General features: G+C 38.4%; 2 protein-coding genes and 1 long non-coding RNA gene across 3 annotated transcripts; all 3 read right to left on the bottom strand.

The window, feature by feature from the left end:
* Positions 1–631: 631 nt before the first annotated feature.
* Positions 632–2,604, bottom strand: LOC133731748 (uncharacterized). Its single transcript, XR_009856787.1, has 2 exons — positions 2,453–2,604; positions 632–792 (listed from the first exon to the last, which is right to left on the bottom strand). It is a non-coding gene; the product is annotated as an uncharacterized LOC133731748 (long non-coding RNA).
* A 1,558-nt stretch (positions 2,605–4,162) lies between these two features.
* Positions 4,163–5,419, bottom strand: LOC133730874 (uncharacterized). Its single transcript, XM_062158384.1, has one exon. The coding sequence runs from the start codon at positions 5,417–5,419 to the stop codon at positions 4,163–4,165; it is 1,257 nt and encodes a 418-aa protein (XP_062014368.1).
* A 14,394-nt stretch (positions 5,420–19,813) lies between these two features.
* Positions 19,814–20,689, bottom strand: LOC133730873 (uncharacterized). The gene has a single exon (XM_062158383.1). The coding sequence runs from the start codon at positions 20,687–20,689 to the stop codon at positions 19,814–19,816; it is 876 nt and encodes a 291-aa protein (XP_062014367.1).
* Positions 20,690–22,184: the final 1,495 nt, after the last annotated feature.

Genomic DNA, 22,184 nt, shown 5'->3' with positions numbered 1-22,184 from the left:
TACTTGCCAGTAACAGCTTCCTTGAAGAAGTTCTCTAGTGGAGAAAATACTTCTCCATGAGTAAGAAGGAGAAGCATATGGCAAAACTTCTCAAAAGGACTGATTCGGGAAGTATCTCGCCTTGTATATACGCGCAATAAGAGATGAAGGATTCTGCAAGATTCTCCATGCTTGTTTTGCTAGCATGGCAGAATTCAAGTTGGATAGACTACAGAAGCCCAAACCGCCCTCTTCTCTCGGATTACAAAGAGCATTCCAATTCTTCCAGTGGATCTTCCTTGTATCTAGAGTACTGCCCCACCAAAACCTTGTACACTGCTATTCTAGATCATCACAGAAACTCTTGGTAAGTTGGAAGACACTCATAGCATAAGTAGGTAATGCCTGAGCCACCACCCTGATCAAAATGTCCTTTCCTGCCCCACTCAACAATTTACCTTGCCAAGAAGTAAGTTTCTTAGACAACCTCTCTTTAATGTACTGAAAAGTAGATGTTTTCTTCCTCCCTACGTATGTCACACCCCAAACCCGAGACCAATATTATACTGAAATATGGTACCCGAATTCGTGATGTGGGTTATTACAAATAAAACTTCCTCAATGGATAAATTAAAGTAAAAGAATTTGCAAATAAGTCTGAATAATACTTTTATTAGAAATTGAAATTATTATTTTTACAATACTAAAGCTGAACAAAATATATTACATTATTTCTTTTGAGAAAGCGGTAGAAAATAAAACATTCATTTATTTAGAGAATCGCCCCATTTTCCCCAAGCGTCTAATCGCTACCTGAAAACAAGAAGGTGTAGCATCATGAGCAACACAAGCCCAGTAAGTACACAACATACATTCTTATATTAATGTGTCTTATAGGAAATCAAAGTGAATAACCAAGTAAAAATGTACCGGGAACCATTTATATGTTCATACGAATTCTTAAATATGTATATGTATACGCACAATACACACACACATATATACAAATATATTCATCCGTGTGAATGGTTTATAATAAATCATATAGTCACATCTCCTTATTGAACCAACAATATATTGCAGCATTAATATGTGAAATAACCTCAAAGAAATGCATGCTCAATTCTCTTTTTCACTTATCATCGTAACATATTAATAATATATCGCAGACAGATATTTGATCGAAATAATATAAGTACACTTCTCTTCTTAGTGAATTTTCGGATTAACTGGCAACGAATCATAAATCCACGTACTAGGGTATGTCTACTATACCCAAAGCACGGGTAAGCCGTAGCATACTGAGGACACTACCAAAGTATGTATACCCAAGGTCGGCTACTTCCTTCCTATGAGTATAATAGTGCACTATCTGTAGGGACTAGGGCCCAGGCTAACTCCTCATAACACCAAAACACATTTACCAGTAATTCACTTAAGTACGGGGTAATACTAATCACCCGGCTTCACAATTGTACTTTTCAAACATAATCAAATCCTAAAAATACAATCTTTATGAATTATAGATCGTAATATATATGTATATGTACACACACATATATATAGAGACATATACTTAGGAATAATTTCATATGAAAACATATGTAACATAATTGTATAACACAAATAAGTAAATTCACTAGTAAACAACATAATAAAATAAATAAGCTTATACATAATTGAAATCAAGTAAAATATTAAAGCACAAGCATTAAATGAGTAAATATACACAATTAATAAGCTTGTAAATAACTGAAATAAAGTAAAATAATAAAGTACAAGCATTAAATAAGTAAATATACAGAATTTAACAAAATTATATTATAGTTAGTATTTCAGTTCTTATGTCCAAATCCATTGAAGTTCATCAAACTTCAAAATGTGTTATGATGTCCATCACAAGTCCGAATTAGTCAAATGAGTACACCATGTCAAAGGGTTTTTCACAAGGAATTCAATGGAATAAGTCATGTAGTCCAGATCAGAGGGATATAGTCCATAAATGGTGAAGAACCATAACAGTGCAGAAACCGATATTTTTGTTACTGACCTTTGGTGTTTAAGTCTTTACGTTCTGTGTATTTTACCATTAATTCTCAAACTCTCCAGATCACAAGTAGAGGTCCTAAGCTTCAAATTGATATAAAGTTTGTAGAAAATGATTAAGGAATGAGGGAGATATGAATTTGTGAAGTTGTGATAACTGTATGAGATTTCCAGCGAGTTTAAAAGTTGAAAACTTTGATTAGCCATAACTTCTTCATTTCTTAACCTTTTTTAGTGATTCAAAAGCCTAAATTGAAGAACTTTTGATGAGGAATTTAATACTGTAAATATTTTTGACAAAACAGACTTTGTTATATACGAAAATACAGGTTTGCAGCAAAGCAGATCCTTTTCCATTTTATCATTGATTATGCAATTTGATAAATCTTAAAGACAAAAGAATATAGAAATGTATTCATGTACTTACTTAAGGAACTCAGAAGGTCTTGTGATCAAACTTTGGACTTCTTTCACAAAAGGAAACTTCTTAAGGGAAATAGGATGAAGGATTTGTGTGAGGAACTTTTAGTTGGGTTTTCTCTTCAACTAAGGGAGTTTTTGATCAAATTTTGCATTTGATCTTCAAGTTGAGTATGATCAGATCATAATGATATATATAGGCTAGAATTAAGCACTAAGATAAGTGAGTGACTAATATTGTAATGCAAGTGGCTAATTCACTAGTTAGGTTAAATGATTAAAAGGAAGAGTAAAATTAAAAGAGTAGTAAAAGAAAGAAAACATAAAGCAGCTTTGCCAATTATATATATATATATATAGATACACATTTACCTAATTGATAAGTAAAGAACTTTAGTGCTTTCTTAAGGTAAAAAGAAAATATCAATAATTAGTACTAAAATGACATGCATCATAAAAATAATATGGATGAGAGTCTTGAGCTTAATAACAAAGTAAGACATTTCGAATATAACTAATAATATAGTACTCTATAGTTGACACTAATTTTCGGGTTATTACAGTCTACCTACCTTAAAAAAATTCGTCCTCGAATTTTTACGTACCTTGTTCTATGAACAAATGAGGATGTTTCTTCCTCATTTCTGATTCTAACTCCCACGAAGCCTCGTTTTCATCGTGTCGATTCCATTGTATCTTCACTAGTGGGATTTCCTTAGTACGGAGTTTCCGTACTTCTCGACTCAAGATACGAATAAGTGCCTCCTCGTATGTGACATCTTCTGAGAGTTCTATGGTACTATGGTTGATGACATGGAAATTGTCTGGTTTGTATTCCCGTAGCATAGATACATGAAAAACGTTGTGCACGTTGGATAAGTTTTGGGGTAGATCTAGTCGGTAAGCTAAATCACCAACCTTCTCAAGTTTCGCACATAACTTGTGTTCCCTAAGCACTTGTAAAGTTGTCTCCAAGTGTTGTGTGTGATCCGCTTCACTTTTTGAATAAATCAAAATATCATCGATGAAGACGATAATGAATTTATCCAGAAATGGACTGAACACTCGGTTCATCAAATCCATGAATATGGCTGGTGCATTGGTTAATCCAAAGGACATCACCAACCACTCATATTGTCCATACCGTGTGTTAAATGCGGTTTTATGGATATCATCCTTCTTGACCAGAAGTTGATGGTACCCAGAGCGCAAGTCGATCTTTGAAAATATTCGAGCTCCCCGTAGTTGATCAAACAAATCATCGATTCGCGGCAATGGATACTTATTTTTGATAGTCACCTTGTTTAGTTGCCGATAGTCGATGCATAGTCGGAGAGATCCGTCTTTCTTCTTCACGAACAAAACAGGTGCTCCCCAGCTAGAAGCGCTAGCCCGGATAAATCCGAGATCGAGCAATCCTTTGATTTGCGTCTGTAACTCCTTCAATTCTTTTGGTGCCATTCTATAGGGAGTAACAGAAATTGGTCTGGCTTCAGGTATAAGGTCAATGCTGAATTCAATTTCTCGACTTGGAGGTAAATGAGTGATTTCTTGAAAAACGTCTTTGAAAGAGTTCACCACAGGGATTTGGTCTATTAAAGGTTTTGAACTCTTTAATTCGACATTGGCAAGAAGTTTTGAAGGTATGAATTTTTTGGGCAAGTCACACTGAATTTTTCTAATGGGTTGACCAGGAATAGAGAATGTGATGGTTTTCTCACGACAGCCTATGAGGGTATTTGCTTAACCAATCAAATCCTAGAATTATGTCAAATCGCCTCAAGTTTATGACTATGAGGTCCATGGGAAATTCTGTATCTAGAACATGTATAGGACATGATTTGCATACTTTGGTTAAGGTGGTAGATTTTTCTAATGGTGTTGAGATTGTTAAAATTTCATCATGCTCACTTGGTGTCAATCCCAAAGTTGTGACAAATGTAGCAGATATAAGCGAATCGGATGCACCAGTGTCAAATAGTATATGAGCATGAGTACTATATGCTATCAGCGTACCTTCCATCACGATGTTCTCACAAGCTATGGCATTTAGCTGGACAGGACGAGGTGGTGGGTTATTGTTTCGCCTCGGTGCATTGCACTGTTTTGAGAAATGTCCAACCTTTCCACAATTGAAACAAGATCCTGGAATGCGACGTGGCTTTGGACAAGCATTAGACATGTGTCCCGTTTCCCCACAGTTGAAACACCAATTTGGCCCTCTTGCCACCTCCTTTCCTTTTTCAGTTGATGAGTCTCTCCCTTTATGCTTCTTCCATGGTTGTTCGCTTTTCTGATTAGACATTGGATGACTTCTTTTTCCTCGGAAACCATTCTCTCGCTCTTTCTCCATGCGGTACTTTTGATTCTCTTCTTCTTGAGTTAAGGCTTTGTCTACAGCTTCTTCGTACGTGATTCCACGCTGAGTGACCATTCTTCGAATATTGGAGTTCAGTCCTCCAATGAATCGTCTTGCCTTTTTGTCATCGGTATCTACCATGTGTGGAGCAAAACGAGAAAGTTTAGTGAACTTGGTCTCATACTCAATCACAGTCATCTTTCCTTGGGTAAGTTGAATAAACTCTAATTCTTTCTTGTCTTTCTCAACTTGTGGAAAATATTTTTCCAGAAATTTCTCTTTGAAGACAGCCCATTCCATGTGTTCCATTGCTGCAGGGAGTGTGACACGTTTGACCGTGTCCCACCAGAAACGAGCATCTCCTTCTAACAGACAAGTAGCCACTCTTCGTAGCTCTACTTGGGTACAGTCCATCATTTCAAAGTGGATTTCCAGATTGTAAATCCATTCTTCAGCCTCGTGAGGTTTCCCTCCAGTAAATTTCGTTGCCCCTAGACTCTTTATGTATGTTACTAGCCGTCCTAGCCTCCCACCGACTTGATTTGCCTCCATCCTTCTTGCGAAGGCTTCGACAAAATTGTCTGCATCGACAGGTGGATCTCTTCTATTGGCCATAGTCCTAATTTAAAGAAAATGATCTATATGGTTATAATCCAAACCAAAATATTCTTAAATATTTTATTATAAACATAAATTATAGTAAAACTAATTACACAATGGTTAGAAAAGGCTTTTAAGAGCTATTTTCTAACATCAACTTGATTACAAGCATTATTGAAACACAACGATCTTTTCATGAAATGAAAATACAAACAACAAATTTCTAGGGTCTCCCCTTATTTTAAGAACTACCCTTCTCCAGGACCACATTAGGACTAGAGGTATCTGTTTCCTCCATTCCGTTATTTAAACCAGGAGTAGGCATAAAACCAAAAGGAATAGACACATGGGAGCGAACACTCATGTATGGCTTTGATCTAATATGTGTATGAACATGAGAAGATGATGGTGCAACAACATCTTTGACATGTTTAACACTAGGAGATTCTACTGACTCTTCAGATTGAGCTACTTGTTGGTAATTGGGTGGTCCCCAATCTTTCGTCCTAAGCATCCCATTTGCAATGGCCTCATCATGTAGAATCATCATGTTTTCGGGATTACTTAAAATCCATCTAGCTTCCATGTATAGATTAATTCCTTCATTAACATATAAAGTTGCCATGTAGTACTTATCATCAAGGTTAATGCCAGGGTTGTCTTGGGAGATGTCAATACACATGTTATATGCTAGTTGCCTAGCCTTGGCATGTAGTTCCGAATACTCATTCTCATATTGGACATCACTTCGCAAAGCTTCTACGTATCGATAATCCATACTGTTAAGTGATCATTGATAAATAGATACATAAGTAACAAAATTCAAACTAAAATATTAATGATATTAATATGATTAAAACTTCAAGATGCAAAGACTATATATAAATAAGAATTTATACACAACTTGAACAATACACATATAAATATAACCCTCCCCGTTCTTGTTAAGTTTTACAAAAATAAAGGTTTTTTTTTTCAAAACTTAAGAGAACGAAAGCTCTGATACCAATCTGTCACACCCCAAACCCGAGACCAATATTATACTGAAATATGGTACCCGAATTCGTGATGTGGGTTATTACAAATAAAACTTCCTCAATGGATAAATTAAAGTAAAAGAATTTGCAAATAAGTCTGAATAATACTTTTATTAGAAATTGAAATTATTATTTTTACAATACTAAAGCTGAACAAAATATATTACATTATTTCTTTTGAGAAAGCGATAGAAAATAAAACATTCATTTATTTAGAGAATCGCCCCATTTTCCCCAAGCGTCTAATCGCTACCTGAAAACAAGAAGGTGTAGCATCATGAGCAACACAAGCCCAGTAAGTACACAACATACATTCTTATATTAATGTGTCTTATAGGAAATCAAAGTGAATAACCAAGTAAAAATGTACCGGGAACCATTTATATGTTCATACGAATTCTTAAATATGTATATGTATACGCACAATACACACACACATATATACAAATATATTCATCCGTGTGAATGGTTTATAATAAATCATATAGTCACATCTCCTTATTGAACCAACAATATATTGCAGCATTAATATGTGAAATAACCTCAAAGAAATGCATGCTCAATTCTCTTTTTCACTTATCATCGTAACATATTAATAATATATCGCAGTGTAATACCCCGGAAAATCCAAATTAAATTCCGTGGATTTTTAGAAATGATTTCACGATAGTAGGAGCGAGTACGAAGCTTGGAGAAGTGTGGAATTAGTTCGAACGATTTTATTTTCGAAAACGAACGTTTTTAGGGGGTCAACAAAGTTGACTTTTTATACGTTCAAAATTTGGGAAAACTTCCTTCATGAAAGTTGTAGAGCTCGTCGATACGAGTTCGTGGACATGTGGAACGCAATATTCGGAGTTCGTATGAATAAGTTATGAACTTTTGAAATTTGGGAATTTTCTATAAATATCGAAAAAAAATCAGAAATTTCATTTAAGGACGAAACAATTTCTTTTTGCGGAACAGTCCCCCATTTTCTCCGTTCTCTCTCCTCTCCCACGCGGCCGACCCGACTGACCCGACCCGGACCCATCTTCGTCCTCCGGCGTCTTCCGGCCACGACCCGGCCCTCCTTGTGATCGCCGCAAGCCGCCCAGTCGCCTGGTGCCGCTGCCTTGCACCGCCGTTGCCCCCAGAGCTGGATCGAAGCGACCCCAGGCGGAGTAACCGACCCGACCGGATCTCAGCCGTGCCGGCGTTGCACGGGCCGATCCTCCCCATTTTCGTGATCTCCTCTTCCCCCTGATCATCCCCATATAGGCCTTGCTTGACGATTTGGAGTGTGGAGTGAAAGATCACGAGTTGAAGATTTCGACGTCCCTGATTCAATCTGGAATCTGATCAGACGCACGAGATTAATCCAACTTCAACGCTTGATCTAGGACGATCTAGGCCGAACCAGGCTTAGCTCCAGGTATGAAAGTCGACCACCCTTTCATTTTGAACCAGTTTGTAGTTGGTCACTTTGCCATCTGAGGTGGTTGACCGGCGTTGACCGCCGCGTTGACCGCCCACTGACCACCGCTTGTGGCGGCGCATCAGACCATATTTCGAGTTTTCATTATCTAGGCGATGATCTATGCATCCATACGAGCGTTTTGATATATAACATGGTCATGTTAGAAAAAGTTGATAAATAGTGGATTTACGTTTTGACGTTACTATTTAACGTTTTTACGTTTATCTTCGGTTTACGATCTGTGAAGATCTGACCATCGGTTTTGCTTCAATTTTGGATATGTTGATCGTATGACTGTCCCGGTGACCTTGTGAGGTCACGGGCGAAGATCCGACCGTTGGATCTTCGTATAATTGAGAAATAGTGATTCGGAAGGCGATTCGTGAGAATCTGACCGTCGGATTTTCATATAATTTTGTGGAGATGTTAGTAAAGGCGATTCAGGAAGATCTGACCGTTGGATCTTCGTGATAATTTTGGAGGATGATCCTAAAGGCGATCCGTGAGGATCCGACCGTTGGATCATCATTAAATTCAGATCCGACCGTTGGATCATCGTTTAATTTGAATCTGAGCGTTGGATCGTCGTTTAATTACATATTTGAGTTGTTGGCTAAGTCAAGATCATTATTGGACTAGGTGATTGACGGTTTGAGTTGGTGGACGATTGTGGATCGTATTTTGAGCTGAATTGAAGACGCAGCGGGATTATCGAGGTGAGTAAACCTCACGTGGTTCATATTACGAACCCAATATATTTAATTGCTTTATTTTGCAATCATATGAACTATTGTTGGTGTATTAGACATTCCTGTGTGAATGTCTGTATATATATTATTACGTGAAATAATATGTATTGTTGGAGTTGTGTTGAGTTTATTGTTGAGAAACAATATATTGTGAGAGGTATTGAGTTTATTGTTGAGAAACAATATATTGTGAGAGGTGTTGAGTTTTATTGTTGAGGAACAATAAATTGTTGTGATCTGTGGAGATCACTAGGTCACGAGGTGACCATGGCATCTATTAGTGAATCACGCTCTCGTACCGGGCTGGTGGTTATTAATAGTATTAAATCGTAATCACGTCTGTGGCCGGACGAGTGGTTACGTTCAGTTAGAGCTCTAGTCTGTCTGCCAAATGTGGAGTGACCTTATGAGTGAAATTGAGAGTAACTCATAAGTGTCAATATATATATGGTAACCTTATGAGGGAAATTGAGAGTAACTCATAAGGGTCTATATATATATATGAGTCTGTTTACCAAATGTTGGGAAATCTTATGAGCGAATTTGAGAGTAACTCATAAGTGTCTATATATATATATGAGAGTGAGGGATCTTATGAGCTAAATTGAGAGTAACTCATAAGTGTCTACATATATATATGAGAGTGAGTGATCTTATGAGCTAAATTGAGAGTAACTCATAAGTGTCTATATATATATATGAGAGTGAGAAAGTAACGTGGGTTTGTGGTAGTCTTGAAATCTAATAAATCAACAGTTCTTTCTTGTTTACTCATACTGGCTGTAAAAAGCTTACCGGGTTTTGTGTTGTTGCAACTCCCGGTACACTATTCAAATTGTGTAGCGGGTAATCCTACAGGACAGGAGAACCAGGACGGTGATCGTGCGGTTAGAGCAATTGTTAGAGTTTTACAACAATTGTAAGTTGTGAGGTGTGTTATGCTCATTTGAGCTTTATAATATATTGTGAGAGTGAATTGTAATAATGAACTCGAAGTTTCGAGATTTGGTTTTTTTGTAATTGTAATTATTCAGGTTTCGGATTTGAATTTATCATTCAAAATCCGGGGCGTGACAGTTTGGTATCAGAGCGTAAGGTGCATATTTGGTGATGTGTCAATACCTTCCGAGTGATGGCCCGTCTGCAGCGGATCCCCATCGTGTGCTCTTTGGTATTGGCTAAGTCATTGGGTATGCGTGAGTGTTGGGAGTTGTTTAGGCCGCTAGGTCGTTTAGGGAACGTGAATACCTTCCCTATAGTATTGACTTGGTTAATATGAATTTGTATTTGACTTATACTGTGTTTTAAGTGTTATACATGTATTAGCCAAGCATACTATACTCCTTAGGTGATGGATATTCGAAGGGGTTGTACTTAGAACCTTACAGTTGTCTTGTAGGTTCGTATGGGAATAAGTTCAGTGGCCGCGAGTTACAATCCTTGAGGAATAGGAACCTCTTGATTCAACTCTGTTAAGTCAACGAGGATTGTTTTATGGAAATGAGGTTCTTTTGATTGTTGAAGTGTTTGGTTGAAGGCATGGTGTGGACCTATGCTCGTCTGTAATGTGGATACGAGTATTAATCGATGGTAATTTTGCCTTTTTAAGTTGAATATACTAATGTTCTTGAATAGATTCTTGACTCATGTGGAGTTGTGAGTAGTGTTGCGGTTAGGGAAGGAATTATTGCGGTTACTTCTTCCTTGTGCTTGTAAGTTGTTAAGCAGGGTTTAAGGTGCGAGACAAGAATTTTATTTTGTGCTCGATGGTTAGAGATGAGAGACCATTGTTTTGGGTTGTCGTTGAGTACTATAATTCCTTCAGAATCAAGATTGTTGGTAGAATTGGAATTAGTAGTAGTTTTGGTGATTCTGAATTTGAATTGAGTTCGCGAGATGTGTCTTATATACGTGGTTGATGTTGCTTGCATCATTTTGGAACGATACGTTACGATTCACAAGGAAAACTGGATTTGAAATTTATTCATTTGAACACCATGGGTTGATGACCTGACCGTGACTTGTGAATATAGTTTTGTTCAAGTGAATGAAATTGAATTTTGTGGCCTTTGTGTGGTGAACTAGTTTTCTTAAGTTTTGGATCGTAGTATGGAGATGGGCTGCAGTGAATTTGAAGTTGTTGTGTGTTTTAAGTTTAAGTAGGCGGGACACTTAAAGTTTTGCAATGGAGTTGATTTTGGTGTAATTAATTGGGAGAGTTAGAATCAGTTCTTGTGAATGATGTTGGATGAGAGTGTGTGCCTTTGGTGATTGATTTTAGGTGTTATAGTTAAACGCAATTTCGGATATTGATTTTAGTGATTTTGTTAGGTATCCATAGTGGTTCAAGTGAATTACTATGTGATATGGAGTTTGATTTGATTTCTGAATCGCTAAATGTTAGGGATTGAATTGTGGTGAGTTTTTGTTGAAGCAATTGATAGATGGAATTATCGAGATTCTATAAGAGTTGTAAGAGTAACTCTAAAGACGTGGGTTTTTCCTAGCTAACTCAGGATGTGTTTAGCTTTATAAATCCCTAATCCTATCGATGAAATTGTTGTGTTTGGTTTGACTCAGAGGATACTAGCTAGACCTCGATGCGACTTAATTGATTGTTGGATTCTTTTTGAGTGATTGTTTTTATTGCATCATTATGAAAGATGTGTGCAGTAGAGTTGTTTATGGTTTTGAAAACAGTATTGGGTGACCAAGGTTCGATCCTTGGTGTTGTTGTTGGTTAAACAAACAGGAAAGAAAACATGCACACCATCTTATTGAGTTTATATTACAAAAAAAAAAAGAAAAAAAAAAAAGAAAAAAAAAAGCGAGGACTATGCTATACTAAGCCTAGTCAGCAGCTCCGGATGGGTTGAGGCTGAGCTCAAGAGAAACGTTTGAGCCACTGTTGTAACCGCCTGAGCCACCGAAATAGTAATCATGTGCACTACCTTCCTCGGAAGTAGTCTTCAGGTTACCAAAGACGTCCTCGCCGTGCACGGGGAACAGAGGAAGAGTTTGAACCTCCTGGTGATCTCCTCCTCGTTGTTGCAGGGATGTTTGTCCTCCTGTTGTGCCAAAAGAGTTGTACTAGTATTAGTGTTGAAGTGTGAGGAAGAATATGAAACAGAATTTAAATCAAGAAATCCTTCATTACCAGTAGAATAGGTGGAACCAAAGTTGAGATCAATGGATCTACCATCATCAGTAGAACTAGTGGACCCAAAATTGATGTCAATGGATCCACCAGCTGGCCCAAAATTGATGTCGATGGATCCACCAGCACCAGTAGAACCAGTGGACCCAAAATTGAGATCAATGGATCTACCAGTACCAAGAGAACTAGTTCTCATGGGCACTGGAGCAGCCTGATTACACCTATTCATCTGCTTCTCTCGAGCCCTGACGTTCTGGAACCAAAAGTAAATGTTCTTACCCTCAACATACCCATACTGGTTCAGCTGGAGACAGATCTCGTGAATCTGCTCTGTAGTTGGGCACTTAAATCCCTTGACATAGTAAAGATCCTTGAGGATTCTTATTTGTTCTGGAGTAGGAATCCACCTGGTACGGCTTCGCCAGAAATCCATGTTGGCACTACTTCCAGCTGCTTGGGTGTTTCCTCCCTCCTCTGTTGGTTGCTGTTGTTGTGGTTCCATTTGTTGCGGGGTTTGGAGCTCCATTAGTTGCAGAGTTCGTGGCTCTTGGGTCATGGGGTGAGAGGATGTGGAAATCGAGGAATACATGGTTTAGTGTTTGAGGGAGATTTTGTTAGAAGGATTGGAGTTGTTGAACTGGTGATTGGAGATCTGAGATTCTCAGAGGAAAGATGAGATCGAATCTTCAAATGGAAGAAAAGATCTGAGAAAGAAGGATTGAAGATTTGGAGGAAAATATTGAAGATCTGAAAGTTCAGAGGAAAGATGGGATTGAATCAACTAGATGGGAGAGAAGATCAGAAGAGAAGGATTGAAATTGATGAAGAAAGGATTTGAGAAGAGAAAGGCTGAAGAGTTGAGAGAGAAAGACTTGAGCTCGGAAGAAAATTTCTTTCTTTTGGAGTGAACAGTTTTTCTCCAGAATGCACCTATTTATAGAGCGAGGTGAGCAGATCTCCACCGTTGGATGAACGATTCCTGTGATTCATTCTACGCGTTGGATTAAAGTCGCCCCGAAACCCGGAAAAGCTGTTGGCGCGTGTTGAGCGTGTAAGGGGACAGGCCGAACCTCGAGACGCTGTGGCAGACAGCTTTAGCCGAAAGTGATTTGCTTTCCGTAAATCACGGAAGAGACGTGTCGTGGCACGTGGAGTGTACCGACAGTTTGTTGTTATTCTATCGCTTATGATAGAATAAATAAAAGAAGTTGCATGGATAGTAACGAGAGCAGCTGGTGCTCTAGTGGTTGAAGAGCAAGGCTCATGTACAAGAGGTCAGAGGTTCGAACCTTGCCTCTCGTTTATTTTTATTATGTTCGCTTATGACATAATAAGTATAACATTTGTACACATTATATTAAGCACAGCTTGTGCTCCAGTGGTTGGGGACAAAGGTTTCGTGCAGCAGGTTGAGGTTTCGAACCTTGCCTCCCCCGTTATTTTATTTATGTCGCTTATGACATAATAAATATAACACGTGAGCATATATTAATGAAGGCAGCTCTTGCTTCAGTGGTTGGGAGCAAAACCTTCGTGTTTGAGGTCGGGAGTTCGAACCTTACCTCTTACAAATATTTTTGGATCTCGTATATGCTTGATATACGACGTATATACGGTATGTACGGTATACATACGTATATACGGTCTGTACGGTATGCATACGAATATACAGTTGTACGGTATGCATACGTATATACGATCTGTACGGTATGCATACGTATATACGGTATGTACAATTTCATACCGTAGCCGAGCTGGAAGTTGGTGGGCCGATTGGTAGGCCCAAATCGTAAGCCCAAATAGTAAGCCCAAATAGTAAGCCCGAATGGTAGGCCCAAATGGTAGGCCCAAATGGTAAGCCCAATTGTTCGGCCCGAATAGTAGGCCCAAATGTTAAACCCAAAGTGGTTTGGGCCGGTTCGAAATGTGGATGGTCCGATTTCTTCAGGCCCAAATGGCCAGCCCTAGTGCTTAGCCCAAGGATTGAACAAGCCCAAGTCATCGTCACTGGGTGACATATTTTATTGGCGTGCTTTTGGGGATGATTTGTTTTGAGTGATGCATCTCTATTGTTGTGAAGAATGGTGCATGCTTGAGTTTTACTATAGAGATTTACCGTGATGCTAATTGAGTAGCGAAACACTTTGTGGGAGTGTTTACTGTGCTTGTATGCCAGTACAGAGTGAAGATCTATGTAAGGATCTATGAGATGATCCATGTGATGATTTTGTGTAATTGATGTGGAGTGATGTTGAGCAGTTGTGTTGTGCGTTTACGTTTGTGATGAAAGGATTTAGTGGCCATAGGAATGTATTTTTATACAAAGGGCTGAGGCTTTGTAGATTACTACAGATTTGGAAAAGATGGAGATTCTATAGTTAGGTCAACCTTAATCGAGAGGAATTGACTTACGCTCAAATTTCGGGACGAAATTTCTTTAAGGAGGGTAGACTGTAATACCCCGGAAAATCCAAATTAAATTCCGTGGATTTTTAGAAATGATTTCACGATAGTAGGAGCGAGTACGAAGCTTGGAGAAGTGTGGAATTAGTTCGAACGATTTTATTTTCGAAAACGAACGTTTTTAGGGGGTCAACAAAGTTGACTTTTTATACGTTCAAAATTTGGGAAAACTTCCTTCATGAAAGTTGTAGAGCTCGTCGATACGAGTTCGTGGACATGTGGAACGCAATATTCGGAGTTCGTATGAATAAGTTATGAACTTTTGAAATTTGGGAATTTTCTATAAATATCGAAAAAAAATCAGAAATTTCATTTAAGGACGAAACAATTTCTTTTTGCGGAACAGTCCCCCATTTTCTCCGTTCTCTCTCCTCTCCCACGCGGCCGACCCGACTGACCCGACCCGGACCCATCTTCGTCCTCCGGCGTCTTCCGGCCACGACCCGGCCCTCCTTGTGATCGCCGCAAGCCGCCCAGTCGCCTGGTGCCGCTGCCTTGCACCGCCGTTGCCCCCAGAGCTGGATCGAAGCGACCCCAGGCGGAGTAACCGACCCGACCGGATCTCAGCCGTGCCGGCGTTGCACGGGCCGATCCTCCCCATTTTCGTGATCTCCTCTTCCCCCTGATCATCCCCATATAGGCCTTGCTTGACGATTTGGAGTGTGGAGTGAAAGATCACGAGTTGAAGATTTCGACGTCCCTGATTCAATCTGGAATCTGATCAGACGCACGAGATTAATCCAACTTCAACGCTTGATCTAGGACGATCTAGGCCGAACCAGGCTTAGCTCCAGGTATGAAAGTCGACCACCCTTTCATTTTGAACCAGTTTGTAGTTGGTCACTTTGCCATCTGAGGTGGTTGACCGGCGTTGACCGCCGCGTTGACCGCCCACTGACCACCGCTTGTGGCGGCGCATCAGACCATATTTCGAGTTTTCATTATCTAGGCGATGATCTATGCATCCATACGAGCGTTTTGATATATAACATGGTCATGTTAGAAAAAGTTGATAAATAGTGGATTTACGTTTTGACGTTACTATTTAACGTTTTTACGTTTATCTTCGGTTTACGATCTGTGAAGATCTGACCATCGGTTTTGCTTCAATTTTGGATATGTTGATCGTATGACTGTCCCGGTGACCTTGTGAGGTCACGGGCGAAGATCCGACCGTTGGATCTTCGTATAATTGAGAAATAGTGATTCGGAAGGCGATTCGTGAGAATCTGACCGTCGGATTTTCATATAATTTTGTGGAGATGTTAGTAAAGGCGATTCAGGAAGATCTGACCGTTGGATCTTCGTGATAATTTTGGAGGATGATCCTAAAGGCGATCCGTGAGGATCCGACCGTTGGATCATCATTAAATTCAGATCCGACCGTTGGATCATCGTTTAATTTGAATCTGAGCGTTGGATCGTCGTTTAATTACATATTTGAGTTGTTGGCTAAGTCAAGATCATTATTGGACTAGGTGATTGACGGTTTGAGTTGGTGGACGATTGTGGATCGTATTTTGAGCTGAATTGAAGACGCAGCGGGATTATCGAGGTGAGTAAACCTCACGTGGTTCATATTACGAACCCAATATATTTAATTGCTTTATTTTGCAATCATATGAACTATTGTTGGTGTATTAGACATTCCTGTGTGAATGTCTGTATATATATTATTACGTGAAATAATATGTATTGTTGGAGTTGTGTTGAGTTTATTGTTGAGAAACAATATATTGTGAGAGGTATTGAGTTTATTGTTGAGAAACAATATATTGTGAGAGGTGTTGAGTTTTATTGTTGAGGAACAATAAATTGTTGTGATCTGTGGAGATCACTAGGTCACGAGGTGACCATGGCATCTATTAGTGAATCACGCTCTCGTACCGGGCTGGTGGTTATTAATAGTATTAAATCGTAATCACGTCTGTGGCCGGACGAGTGGTTACGTTCAGTTAGAGCTCTAGTCTGTCTGCCAAATGTGGAGTGACCTTATGAGTGAAATTGAGAGTAACTCATAAGTGTCAATATATATATGGTAACCTTATGAGGGAAATTGAGAGTAACTCATAAGGGTCTATATATATATATGAGTCTGTCTACCAAATGTTGGGAAATCTTATGAGCGAATTTGAGAGTAACTCATAAGTGTCTATATATATATATGAGAGTGAGGGATCTTATGAGCTAAATTGAGAGTAACTCATAAGTGTCTACATATATATATGAGAGTGAGTGATCTTATGAGCTAAATTGAGAGTAACTCATAAGTGTCTATATATATATATGAGAGTGAGAAAGTAACGTGGGTTTGTGGTAGTCTTGAAATCTAATAAATCAACAGTTCTTTCTTGTTTACTCATACTGGCTGTAAAAAGCTTACCGGGTTTTGTGTTGTTGCAACTCCCGGTACACTATTCAAATTGTGTAGCGGGTAATCCTACAGGACAGGAGAACCAGGACGGTGATCGTGCGGTTAGAGCAATTGTTAGAGTTTTACAACAATTGTAAGTTGTGAGGTGTGTTATGCTCATTTGAGCTTTATAATATATTGTGAGAGTGAATTGTAATAATGAACTCGAAGTTTCGAGATTTGGTTTTTTTGTAATTGTAATTATTCAGGTTTCGGATTTGAATTTATCATTCAAAATCCGGGGCGTGACACGCAGACAGATATTTGATCGAAATAATATAAGTACACTTCTCTTCTTAGTGAATTTTCGGATTAACTGGCAACGAATCATAAATCCACGTACTAGGGTATGTCTACTATACCCAAAGCACGGGTAAGCCGTAGCATACTGAGGACACTACCAAAGTATGTATACCCAAGGTCGGCTACTTCCTTCCTATGAGTATAATAGTGCACTATCTGTAGGGACTAGGGCCCAGGCTAACTCCTCATAACACCAAAACACATTTACCAGTAATTCACTTAAGTACGGGGTAATACTAATCACCCGGCTTCACAATTGTACTTTTCAAACATAATCAAATCCTAAAAATACAATCTTTATGAATTATAGATCGTAATATATATGTATATGTACACACACATATATATAGAGACATATACTTAGGAATAATTTCATATGAAAACATATGTAACATAATTGTATAACACAAATAAGTAAATTCACTAGTAAACAACATAATAAAATAAATAAGCTTATACATAATTGAAATCAAGTAAAATATTAAAGCACAAGCATTAAATGAGTAAATATACACAATTAATAAGCTTGTAAATAACTGAAATAAAGTAAAATAATAAAGTACAAGCATTAAATAAGTAAATATACAGAATTTAACAAAATTATATTATAGTTAGTATTTCAGTTCTTATGCATGTCCAAATCCATTGAAGTTCATCAAACTTCAAAATGTGTTATGATGTCCATCACAAGTCCGAATTAGTCAAATGAGTACACCATGTCAAAGGGTTTTTCACAAGGAATTCAATGGAATAATCATGTAGTCCAGATCAGAGGGATATAGTCCATAAATGGTGAAGAACCATAACAGTGCAGAAACCGATATTTTTGTTACTGACCTTTGGTGTTTAAGTCTTTACGTTCTGTGTATTTTACCATTAATTCTCAAACTCTCCAGATCACAAGTAGAGGTCCTAAGCTTCAAATTGATATAAAGTTTGTAGAAAATGATTAAGGAATGAGGGAGATATGAATTTTTGAAGTTGTGATAACTGTATGAGATTTCCAGCGAGTTTAAAAGTTGAAAACTTTGATTAGCCATAACTTCTTCATTTCTTAACCTTTTTTAGTGATTCAAAAGCCTAAATTGAAGAAATTTTGATGAGGAATTTAATACTGTAAATATTTTTGACAAAACAGACTTTGTTATATACGAAAATACAGGTTTGCAGCAAAGCAGATCCTTTTCCATTTTATCATTGATTATGCAATTTGATAAATCTTAAAGACAAAAGAATATAGAAATGTATTCATGTACTTACTTAAGGAACTCAGAAGGTCTTGTGATCAAACTTTGGACTTCTTTCACAAAAGGAAACTTCTTAAGGGAAATAGGATGAAGGATTTGTGTGAGGAACTTTTAGTTGGGTTTTCTCTTCAACTAAGGGAGTTTTTGATCAAATTTTGCATTTGATCTTCAAGTTGAGTATGATCAGATCATAATGATATATATAGGCTAGAATTAAGCACTAAGATAAGTGAGTGACTAATATTGTAATGCAAGTGGCTAATTCACTAGTTAGGTTAAATGATTAAAAGGAAGAGTAAAATTAAAAGAGTAGTAAAAGAAAGAAAACATAAAGCAGCTTTGCCAATTATATATATATATATAGATACACATTTACCTAATTGATAAGTAAAGAACTTTAGTGCTTTCTTAAGGTAAAAAGAAAATATCAATAATTAGTACTAAAATGACATGCATCATAAAAATAATATGGATGAGAGTCTTGAGCTTAATAACAAAGTAAGACATTTCGAATATAACTAATAATATAGTACTCTATAGTTGACACTAATTTTCGGGTTATTACAACGTAAGTGGGAAGGCCTAAATATTTTGCATGAGATTCCACAACCTCCACCCCAACAAGCTCGAGATATCATTTTGTAGATCGATATGCACATTTTTGCTAAAAACCATCGAACTCTTGGCAAAATTAACAACCTGTCCAGACGCTTTCCCATAATTTTCCAACACTTCATGTATGATAGAACAAGATTCCACCGAAACCTGTGCATAGAGCATAATATCGTCCGCAAACAATAAATGGTTCACCAAGGGTACATTAAGACATACCTCAATACCCAGTAAGGAACCTGTGATCATCCTTTGTTGGAGTAAGCAGGCCGAAAAACACTCAGTTCCAATAAGAAAAAGATAAGGTGACAGAGGTTCCCCTTGTCTCAGTCCTCGGCTAGGAATGACATATCCCCGTGGTCTTCCCCGAACCAAAAAGGAATACCTTACCGTACTCACACACTGCATCACCATCGATATCCAACTCCTGGCAAAGCCAAATTGAATCATCACTTTTTCTAGAAAAATCCACTCTATTCTATCATACGCCTTACTCAAGTCTAATTTCAAAGCAATATAACCTTCGTTCCCATCTCGCTTGTTGTGTACAAAATGGGCAATTTCATTGGCCACCAGGATATTTTCCGTAATCAATTTGCCAGGAACAAAAGCGCTTTGGAAAGGAGAAATCACTTCAGGTAAAATAACCTTCAGTCTGTTAGCAATAACATTTGAGCAAATCTTGTAAATGACATTACATAGCGCAATTGGTCTCAAATCTGCCATATTCTCTGGGTTACTTACTTTTGGAATTAGACAAATGTGGGTGAAATTTATTTGCTTCAGCAGTTGGCCCGTCTGTAGAAAGTTATGGACAGCAGCAAAAATATCCTCACCAATAAGCTCCCAATAGTGTTGGAAAAATAGTGGAGGCATCCCATCTGGGCCCGGGGATTTGGTAGGATACAACTGAAAAAGAGCAAACCGCACTTCCTCCATAGTGTAGGGCGCACAAAGCTGACCATTGATCTACTCAGTAACACAAGGATTAATGGCCGCGAGAGTCACATCCATTGCGTCCACATCAACTTCAAAGGCTCGAAACATTTTGGAAAAATAGGCAGTAATTACTCTCTCAATACCCGCATCATCTTCATGCCAAATCCCATACTCATCAAACAGCCCTTGCAAGGTATTCTTTCGCTTCCTATTTTCTGTTTTCCGATGGAAGAAGACCGTATTACGGTCCCCGTCTTCCAACCATGTGATTTTAGCTCGTTGCTTCCAAAACAACTCCTCTTGGAATAGTAAATTCTGCAGTTTGTCCATCAACTCCTTCGTTTCAATTTGCATTCTCTCTGATAGGAACACACTCAATAACTCCTCCAATCTAGAGCGAATGCCAATCATTTGTAATTGCCGGCCCCGGAACACCTCCTTCTGCCATTTATTCAAATGAATTCTAGTGTGCGTGATCTTCTTGGTAACGCAAAACATGGGTGTACCTGACACATCCGTTCCCCAAGCCTCCATCACCCCTCTATCACAATCCTCATGCTGAAGCCAAAACGTTTCGAATTTGAAGCGGTGACACTTAGGCCTAGCCAACAGAGGAACCGAACTAACTCGTAGCAAGAGAGGAACGTGATCAGAATCTGATGGCGCTAAATGAAAAACTCTAGCATAGTGAAAGATGTCGATCCAAGAGGGAGTGCAAATAGCCCTATCAAGCTGCAGCAAGGTATCAGAATTCCACCAAGTAGCCATCGCCCCTTGAAAACATACATCCAGAAGATCACAGTAACCTAACGCCTCCCGAAAGCCTCGCATCTGTCTCTCCGGCAGGATAGGACTTGCAATCTTCTCCCCTCTATTCAGAATCTCATTGAAATCCCCAATCACCATTTAGGGAAGGGAATCCAGATCAGCTAGGTCACGGAGAAGTTGCCAAGAACAATCCTGATCTCCGGTTCTTGCATGTCCATAAAACCCCGTCATTCTCCAAGACAGGAGCCCAGATTCACCCACCACCACCGCGTCAATATGATGCGCTAATTTAGTTCCAATCTGAATCTTCAAATCGTCATTCCAAAAGAGCCCCAGAGCCCCCGCCTGTCCCGAACTCAACACTTCCTCCGCATGTGTAAACCCTATAGCCAGACGAAGCTTTTCAAAATCTTCTAATCTGCTAATCTTTGTCTCACATAAAAAGACTAAATGTGGATGATTATGAGAGCCTAAATCCTTCAGTGCCCGAGTTGTTGCATTGTTGCAGATACCTCTGCAATTCCAGCTTAGAACATCCAAATCCATAGATGTCAAAATTTGCTTCCTTTTCCAAGAAAGTAACCCTAGTTCGAGAGCGGCTAGGTCAGTTATTCTATTATTAAGTTAAGAGTCTTCATTTTTCTGACTATGCCCAATATTTAATAAATTAAGGTCTTTATAGTAATTAGCAATATAAAGTTATAAATAAAATAAAATAAAAACTAACATTCTTATGTTTCCCCCCACTTTTTTGTTTCTGCAATAAGTATATTTTCCAGAGCTCCTATTATTTTGTTGGATTATGATGGGCAACTCTGATCAATAAGATTTCTTTTAATACTCTGAATTATTGAGTTTGATTACGTAGCATTCCTCCCCTCTATGAAGAGAAGCACCGTATCCCCTTTATTGCTTCCGGTGTGGGTACTTACATTGAATTGGATGAGAAATTGTTCCAGAATAAGGGGGATATTAGAGTTAGGGTTGGGCATGACATCTCCAAACCTATAATTCTCATAAACTTATGAAACTTACACCTGGGGTGGAAGAAGAGATCTTCTTCTTGTAAGAACAATTGGTAGGGAGATGTTTTGATTATGGTATGATTTTCCACCCTTCTGGGGAATGTGATCAGAAGGAAACAACAGGTACCCTTGCAAATGTACAGTCTGGCAAGAGGATGACAGCGTCTCCTAGCTAACTTTGATTTTGGGCAAAAGCTGTTTTGGATGGGGAACTTCTCCCAAATTAACCTACTTTTGATTGTCTACATGTTAAAGGAAAGAAATAAGTCATTAGTCTGCATTCAAGTGACAGCAGATATGCTGGAGAGAATGATGGATCGATCATCTCATCTAATCAACCTAGGATTGATTGTAGGATCTTGATTATATGTATTTACAGCTTTTCCTAGAATAGAACACTGATAGATGTATATATCAATCACTTGTACAATTGTATTCATTGAATCCAATACACATATTCAAACATCATTTTGTTTATGGTATCAGAGCGCCGATTCTGATATCTCTAACCCACAACCTTCTGCTACAAACAAACACCAAAACACCACCACATCAACACCATGGTTGAAATTCTTGAAAACGCATAAATCCCAAAGGCCAAAAATGAT

This window comes from Rosa rugosa, chromosome 2 (assembly GCF_958449725.1).
Source record: "Rosa rugosa chromosome 2, drRosRugo1.1, whole genome shotgun sequence".
NCBI classification, from domain to species: Eukaryota; Viridiplantae; Streptophyta; class Magnoliopsida; order Rosales; family Rosaceae; genus Rosa; species Rosa rugosa.
Note: the sequence above shows the minus strand (reverse complement) of the source record. Positions and strands in the feature narration are given on the sequence as shown.